This window comes from Apis laboriosa, unplaced genomic scaffold, assembly GCF_014066325.1.
Source record: "Apis laboriosa isolate Shangri-la unplaced genomic scaffold, ASM1406632v1 scaffold40_cov151, whole genome shotgun sequence".
Taxonomy (NCBI): domain Eukaryota; kingdom Metazoa; phylum Arthropoda; class Insecta; order Hymenoptera; family Apidae; genus Apis; species Apis laboriosa.
Genome location: NW_025223180.1, coordinates 1824395 through 1833010, shown reverse-complemented (window position 1 = coordinate 1833010; position 8616 = coordinate 1824395). Strand labels below are relative to the sequence as shown.

At 23.4% G+C, this 8616-nt stretch overlaps 2 protein-coding genes across 3 annotated transcripts; one reads left to right on the top strand and one right to left on the bottom strand.

Moving 5' to 3' along the window:
- The first annotated feature begins 195 nt into the window (after positions 1–195).
- LOC122715908 (probable RNA helicase armi) lies at positions 196–5324 on the top strand. The gene is made up of 7 exons (XM_043938490.1): positions 196–330; positions 412–1242; positions 1528–2401; positions 2549–3384; positions 3717–4286; positions 4357–4602; positions 4667–5324. The coding sequence occupies exons 2-7, from the start codon at positions 442–444 to the stop codon at positions 5054–5056; spliced, it is 3717 nt and encodes a 1238-aa protein (XP_043794425.1). The 5' UTR covers positions 196–330; positions 412–441; the 3' UTR covers positions 5057–5324.
- Positions 5325–5538: 214 nt separating this feature from the next.
- On the bottom strand, positions 5539–8464 carry LOC122715824 (eukaryotic translation initiation factor 3 subunit E). Of its 2 annotated transcripts, none has more exons than XM_043938324.1 (9): positions 8313–8464; positions 8130–8246; positions 7892–8053; positions 7593–7715; positions 7245–7477; positions 7057–7174; positions 6741–6952; positions 6377–6640; positions 5539–5801 (listed from the first exon to the last, which is right to left on the bottom strand). In XM_043938324.1, exons 1-8 carry the CDS (start codon positions 8400–8402, stop codon positions 6382–6384), a joined length of 1314 nt encoding a protein of 437 aa, XP_043794259.1. In that variant the 5' UTR covers positions 8403–8464; the 3' UTR covers positions 5539–5801; positions 6377–6381. The 2 variants fall into 2 exon arrangements, with proteins under 2 accessions (XP_043794259.1, XP_043794258.1); XM_043938323.1 differs by having other exon boundaries at positions 6403–6640.
- Between the last annotated feature and the right edge of the window lie 152 nt (positions 8465–8616).

The following is an 8616-nucleotide window of genomic DNA, read 5'->3' as shown; positions in this document are numbered from 1 at the left end:
CAGGAAAATTTTATATATGTAATTCATAGATTATTAAATAATACATATGTGAATTTGAAATGTTATTTATAAAATTATGAATTCTACTACTTTGTCATCTGGAACTTTGAGTCATTCACCAGGACAAAGAGGTACAGAATCCCAAGATTCAGAATTAACCTCTGTTGGAAATCAAACTTCGAAAATATTGAATCAAATGAAATCTGAGTTACAAGAACAAAAACAACAGGATCGTTTACTTCGAGAGTTACATTTAAAACGTGTTCAATCATTAAGAAAAGAATTAGATTATATTAAAGCAACAGAGTGGAGATATCAGCCAATCGATCGGTATATGTTGATTATTGCAAATATATATTATAGATATATAATGTTTATACAAATATTAATAACAAACATAAATATTTATAGGTATATGGATAGAAATAGTAGAAATTAAATATGTTTTCATTTATATATACACTTATAAAATATACTATAGGAAATAAATCATCAATTAAAAATGAATCAGATGAAATAAATAATGTTATAGCACGCATTGAAAATGCTTATGAAAAAGAAATACAAGAAGATGAATATTTTAATAAAGATGCTAATTATTATAAAATAGGAAATATTACTTTGATTGACACAGATTATGTAGTAGTTGATGATTTTTATATTTGTGATACAGTGAATATTTCTATAGATAACTTAAAAGTAGGTGATAAAGTTTATTATTTGCTTTTGCAAGACAATCATGGAACAGGATATAAAATAAAAAAGATTATTTCTGTGATAGATGAATCATGGGATAATGAAATAAATGTTATTAAACCTCAAACATTAACAAAATGTATAATTGGAAAAGTTACAGAACGTAAAAATCGATTATTAATTGTAGAACCTAATAATATTATTGTTGATTTAAACAAAGTACAATCTGAATTTATTCCTGTAATTGGAGATTGGTTAAAATTAGAATCAGAAGTAGAGATTGATGAAATTTCTTATAATTTTAGTGGAGAAATTTTGGAGATAAAAAAAATACAACCTCTACGATCTAAGTTAAATATTGGAATTGTATCTTCTTTTGACCCAATTAAAGAAATTGGTGTTATTGGAAAAGATACTGTATTTAATAAAAGGATATGTGATACTGGCTATATTCCTTGTGTTGGTGATAAAGTAATAAATGACAGTATTGAGAGTGATCAAGGAATTTATACATGGAGATCATTAACAGTAGTTCCAGTGATTCAGGTAAATTTTGAATAAATTGTTTTAGATAATAAATAATTACAATTATAATTATTACAAATTATTACACAATTTATTAATTACAATTTTAGATAATAAATAATTACACATTTTTATAAGTGTCTTAATTAATTTCTATTTAATTTTAAAAAAATTAACATTTTTATTAATATTATAGTATTATACTATGCTTAAATTTAATAATAAGAAAAATTATGTACAATAAAAAAATAATATTTAAAATAAAATAAAATATATACATAATAAAAATAAATTTATTCTTTATAGACTTCTATAAAAAAAATGAAATTACCAATGTTATATAATACCTTTACATCAAAAAAGAATTTAAATGAACTTGCAAAAGATAAATGTGGTATTGTTATCAGTGATAATATAAACATTGATTTAAATATAGAAGAAGAAAAAAATGTAACAGTTATTGTAGAAAATGTAGGTAATACTACTCATGTATTGTGCAAAGGTTGTTTTATGATAAAAAAAGCCCATTCTCAATTAACTTTGATGCAACCAATTATTCCTAACACAATCTTAAATCCCTCTGATAAATTAATTTATATATTTAAGTGCACAGCAAAATTTATTGGTATAAGCAAAGAATTATTTATCTTTAATTTTAAAGATTTTGAAATTGGACGAATTTTTAATATTACTATTAAACCTAAAACTATAAAAAATAAATCATATAGTAAAAATAATAATGTTAATATCAATTATATATCAAACTTGGATGAATGGAATGAAGCTACATACATTCCAGGTATTCGTCCATGTAAACCACCATCATTTATTAAAGTACGAAATATGATATTTAAAGTTCCTAAACATTATTGGGATATAATATCAAAATGTATAAATGAAGGAAAATCACAAACTGAAAGTGAATATGATGTAGGAAATGCTATACCTTGTTTATTAAATAGACTTTGTTTTGAATCATATAAAGATCGTTTTCATGCATTATTATATTTAGAAGAAATTGCACAAACAATAAATTTGCAACAATATAATATAGATAGTACAATTATGAGACGTTGTGGAGAATATTTGGTTATGGAAGTACCAGGACTTGCAGAAAAACGTCCATCTCTTTTGGTTGGTGATAGAGCTATAGTATCTTTCAAATGGGATAGTTCTCAAGGTATGTTATGAAATTTTTAAAATTATATTATTATATATCTATTCTAATAAATAATTATATAAATCTTATAAATCATAATATATTACATTATAAATTATATAAAAAAAGTCTTTCTATATAAAATTTAAATTTTAATATTTGGAATAGGAAAATTAAAATATGAAGGATTTATTCACAAAATTACAAATTTGGAAATTTTTTTGAAATTTAATTACAAATTTCATCAAGAATATAATTATGATGATTGTCAAGTATCATTTAAATGTTCACAATCTGTCATGCAACGTTGTCATAATGCAATTAATATGGCTGTACATCGTCTTGGTCAAAATTTTTTGTTTCCTACTCATGTAGTAGAAAAAGAATCTCAATTAGATATTGAAGAATTTGAAATAAAAAATAACTCAATTTTTAAACAGACTCATCAACGGACGAATTCTGTATCATCAGAATCTTCTTCTACTAGTACTACATCTACAAGTAATAAATCTAATGGTACAACAAAATCGTTTACAAAAATGTCAGTTGTACAACGATTATTTAATGTTGAACCAATTGAGCAAAATCTAGCAATGAAATCTGATATAATTGTAAAAGATGAATATATTAAAACAAAAGATGAAATGAATGTTATTAAAGATGCAATGCATGAATTGCCAGATTCAAATTCTTCTTATAATATTGAATTACAGCCAATTATTTCGCAAGTACGAAAACGAAAATTGCATTGGTTTAATAAAAATTTAAATTACTATCAGAAAGAAGCTGTAAAAAATATCTTAAAAGGACATGCACGACCATTACCTTATGTGATTTTTGGACCACCTGGTACAGGAAAAACCATTACTCTTTGTGAAACAATTCTGCAAATTTTATCAATTATACCTGAAAGTCGATTATTAGTTGCAACACCATCTAATAGTTCGGCAAATCTTATAGCAGAAAGACTTTTAGATAGTGGTGTACTTAAACCTGGTGATATGGTATGTATTAAAATTATATAATCTTATTTCATAATAATTTTAAATGGATTCAATTTAAATTTTTAGTAAACAAATTTTTATATTATTGTTTGATTAATTATAAAAAATAAATAAAAATATAAATATATTTAAAGACAATTAAATTTGATATTATTTTATCATTTTTTGTATTAGTATTCATGCTATACTAATTCTATATATAATACAATAATATATATATATTATTGTATTTATAATATATGTTATTATATATATTCTATATATAATATATATTATATATATTATATACATATAATTATTAACTTGGAAAAAAAACTTTGCTTCTTTTATAGATACGACTTATAGCTTATCATTGCTTGGGTAATGATTCCATACCCAATAAATTATTACCATACTGTGCCACTGCAGAATTAGCAGATGAAACAACAATTGAAAAAATAAAATATAATGGAATAGGACCAAAATTAAATTGTACTATGAGTATACTTGGACGCCATAGAATTACTATTGGTACCTGTATTGCATTGGGAATATTAAATAATATGGGTTTTCCTCGTGGACATTTTTCACATGTACTAGTTGATGAAGCAGGTCAAGCAACAGAACCAGAGATTATGATTCCACTTAATTTTATTCATTCTGATTATGGACAAGTAGTTCTCGCAGGCGATCCATTACAACTCGGACCAATTGTACAAAGTGGAATAGCAAAAAATTTTGGTTTAGACGAGTCATTTTTATTAAGATTGTTACGTCATTTTCCTTATCAAAGAGATCCTAATGGATTTGAAACACATTATGATCCTCGACTTGTCACGAAACTTATTGTAAATTATCGAAGTTTACCAGAAATACTCGAATTATCAAGTTCATTATTTTATGATTCTGAATTAAAAGCGCAGGTACATTTATTTATATCATAAACTTAGATTTTTTTATAAATATAATGATAATTAAAATAAATATTTTTAGATATCTTCTAAAAAAAGTAAAGAAGCAAAACTTTTACAAACATTAGCTTCTGAATTACCAAAAAGAAAAGGTATTCCACCAGCTATAGTTTTTCATGGTGTAAATGGTGAAAATTGTAAAGACAACGATAGTCCAAGTTGGTATAATCCTGAAGAAGCAACTCAAGTATATCTTTATTTGTTAAAGTTATATAAATGCGGTCTTTCACCCGATGATATTGGAATTATAACTCCTTATCAAAAACAGGTAAAAAAGATAAAAATAAAATAATTATAAAATCATTTTATATTATATTTGTTGTTTGATACAGGTTCTTCAAATTCGTGAATTACTCATGGAATTAAATATAGAATTACCAAAAATTAGTAGCGTTGAAGGATTTCAAGGTCAAGAGCGCAATGTTATCATTATTTCAGCTGTGCGATCTTCAACTAATTTTGTAAATGAAGATATTAAACATTCTCTTGGATTTGTTGCTTGTCCTCGAAGACTTAATGTGGCAGTTACTCGAGCTCGTGTTTTAGTTATTATCTTAGGAAATCCCAAACTTTTGGCACAAGATCCATATTGGAAAAGCGTTTTAATATATTGTATTAATCAAGATTCTTATACTGGATGTAGTTTCGGTTTTTCCAATATGGAAGATTCTTGGATAGAAGCAAATAATTCTTTTATTAATGATGAAATAAACAAATCATGATGATTTATGGCAATATTCATTAATTATATCTTTTTTATATCTATCGCATAAAATATCTGTTATTAAATTATAAAATTACATTTTATCAAATATACAGTATTTTATGTTCATATATGTTTTTACGAAGGAATAAATAATATTGTTGATATTATGATTTAAGGCTATATGTTAGAAACTATTTTCATACAAATTAATTGAAATTTTTCATAAAGAATTTATATTTAATTTTTTAAATAATAAATTTATATTTTTTAATTTTTATTTATTTTAAAAAAATTGATTTCTAATTTCTCTAGATTATTGCATAGCAAATAAAGTATGTATTTTTTTAAGTTAAAAAAAAATCTTTTTGTTAGAATTACTGCTTACAAATATTCGAAATTAGAAATGTTGAAAAAAGTATCGAATTATATGTACTTTCTTTTTATACATTTCTTATAATGAAATGTATAAATACATATTACAAAAAGTATAATAATTTTCATGTAATAATATACATATACGTATATTTATACAATTTTTCCACAAATATATTTTTATTCATTCAATTTAATTTTTTTAAAAAAGAGTTTGAATAAAAATATATTCATTTTACAATATAACTCTGTCTTTAACTTACTTATATAGAATTGAATTATTTCACTGTCAGATGTTCTGCTTACAGTTTGAGTTAAATGCCTTGTTAGTTAATGTCCTTGCATATTACATCGTGATGTCATAAGTCCAAGTTCCATGAGCTTTGATACTATAAAAAAATAAAACTTTGTTACGATGTATATAAAATAAAAAAATTAAATTTCATTTACATTTAAATAATACAAATTTCATTACATTTTTTCAAATTACATTTGAAATCTGAAAATTTTATATGCTTTTGATTCATATATATATGAATGATTTGATTAATGAAAAATATCTTATATTTATAGAATATAATACGATTGTAATTGAATTGTATAGAGTATAATATGAACACATTATATTTTTTAAATAAATTTAATTTTAAAAAGTTAATTAATTAAGTTGATTAAATATTAGTATGTTATATTATAATATAATATTATAATATAACTTTTCGATGAGAATGCTTTTATATAATATATAATAACTTTTATAAGAGAATGAAATTTATGATAAATATGATGTAATTGTTAAAAAAATTATGATTAATGATTAAAAAGTAAATAATGATTTAGTAATATCTTAATAAATTTTTTAATGTAAATATTATTTTTTATTGAAGAAAGTTTTAATTATTTAAGTTAATTAGATGACAAAAAAATTTATTAATGCTCGAAAATGATTGTGAATGATACTGACCTTAGTTAGTTCCACACTATACTTACAGGATCTTGATTCTTAGCTTTTAATTTCCGTTCAATTAAATTTTCTAATGCTTCACTACGAACACTTAAGGTTTCAATTTTTTCAACTAGCTGTTGATAAGGTGATGCAGGTTGTCCACCCATTACAACATGTCCTAATTTGCTATCTATTTTGGCATCTAATCGTGCATTACGGATTAGATTGACAATCCAGCATTCTGCTACATCTGCTTTCATATTAAGTTTTTCTGCAAGCATTCTGTATATAAAAATATATTAAAAAATTTAAAAAATATGTTTCATTATTCTTTTTTATTAATTTTATTAATTATAAAATTAGATGTAAAATTATTATATACCCAATACTTATACATTGATGTATTCTACAGAATGTTTCAAAGATCATTAAACGAGCATTTTCTACAAATTCACTCAATAATGCAATCAAGAAAAAATCGTTGAACACAACTGTTTGACATTCTTGTAATTTTTGTCTTGCTCCATCAAAATCAAAATTGACATATAAATGTTCTAGAAATTCCGTAATGGGATCACGATATGTATAAGATTCCTATTAATAAGTACAATAAATAGAATAATTATTAGATCTTAAGATTGTATAAAATCGAAATTTTGTTAATTAAATAACATTTTATCATTAAATTAGTCACAAACCTGTTGTATTACTTTTACAAGATCTTTTAATATAGATCGTCTAGAACGATTAACAATGACAGCTGCTGCTAAATATCTCAATATATGAGGACACATTGTTTGAATTGCATTTAAGTAACTGTAATATAATAAATGTTTTATTATACTTACTATATTATTTTAAGAATATTTAAAAAAAATTAACATACTGTGGTCTATAAAGAAACATTTCTACAATTAAATCTCTGCCTTTCACATGATTAAAAAATACAAATAAACTCCAATGAATAAGCCATGTTCTTTGTTGTAATACTTGAAGAGAATTTCCTATCACATTACTATCAATGTATTCTCTCAATTTGTTTACATCTTCTAACGCAGTTTCCCAATTTTGCACTAAAATTTCTGATGCTAATTTACCCCAAAGTACATTTAAATAATTCTAAAAATTATAAATACCACATTATTATAAAAATGAATCAAATTTATAAATTATTCTATATTTTATATATTCTATATATTAAATTTATATAAAATATTTATATATATATAAATACCTTATCAGTTGGTGGCATTATAAGCATATAAAAATACAAATATGATGTAGAAACAGAGTAATTGCCACATTCATAACGATATTTTGCTAATTTCACAAAACTATCCATCATTTCCACTCTGAACTATAAAAGCATATATAATGAATAAATTTTTATAAAAATTATTATATTATATAATATCATATAATATCATATAAAAACATGATATTAGTTAAATAAAATTATTACTATATTGTGTATAATTATATATAATTACACAAAAATATATTGATATATAAATTTTTACTTTATTCACTTACATCAGATTCTTGAGTAAGATAATTATTTAATGCTTTAGAATCTCTCATATTTTCCATTTTTTTCATGACTTCCTCATTATTCATAAGTGCCACAACAACAGACACGTTATTTTGTAAAATACTAAGTTCTTGTAATACATCTGCACGACGAGCTTTTAATTCCTATGATTTAAATTTCTCAATCATATTTGTTAATTACAAACACATATTATATACTATAATTTATAATTATTTATACCTCAGGCACCTCCAAATTAGGATAAAGTTGTTTTCGAATATCAATTGTATAATCTATCATATTTGTTTTGCTAAGAATATCGAGCTTAGCTTGTAATAACTCGTCTTCATCGTAAATCTGGAAAGCACAAGTGCATTATAACCAAACTATCTAAAGCAAAAATATTTTTTTATTTTATTATACCTGTTTCGCAGATAAGAACTCTAAAAGTGGAAAAACTAAATGTCGATCAAGATATTGACCTATACGCGATGTCAAATCAAATTTCGCCATTTCGTTTTTTAAGAAAAATCGAACGAAAGCGGTTCTAACCACAATCTAAAGATAAAAATGGAGCCGATCAAGCGACCACGCTCCACGTTAATGTCAAAGAATGTAGAATAGATTGAACAGAAAGTTTCTATAAAAGTAGATTTCGATACTAGCGCTACATTATGATTTTTCAAATGAATTAAATATTTTATCATCGTTTAATTTCAAAAATATA

What these genes read in the sequence shown, in the direction of transcription:
- LOC122715824 (XM_043938323.1), bottom strand. Translation starts at nt 8,402, where the DNA reads ATGGCGAAATTTGATTTGACATCGCGTATAGGTCAATATCTTGATCGA. An exon ending in TAATGCCACCAACTGATAAG is followed by an intron (nt 7,478 to 7,592) that starts GTATTTATATAT and finishes TATAATTTTTAG; the next exon opens with AATTATTTAAATGTACTTTG. An exon ending in CATCAATGTATAAGTATTGG is followed by an intron (nt 6,641 to 6,740) that starts GTATATAATAAT and finishes TTTTATATACAG; the next exon opens with AATGCTTGCAGAAAAACTTA.
- LOC122715908 (XM_043938490.1), top strand. Translation starts at nt 442, where the DNA reads ATGTTTTCATTTATATATACACTTATAAAATATACTATAGGAAATAAA. An exon ending in TACTTAAACCTGGTGATATG is followed by an intron (nt 3,385 to 3,716) that starts GTATGTATTAAA and finishes CTTCTTTTATAG; the next exon opens with ATACGACTTATAGCTTATCA. An exon ending in ATTCTGAATTAAAAGCGCAG is followed by an intron (nt 4,287 to 4,356) that starts GTACATTTATTT and finishes AAATATTTTTAG; the next exon opens with ATATCTTCTAAAAAAAGTAA.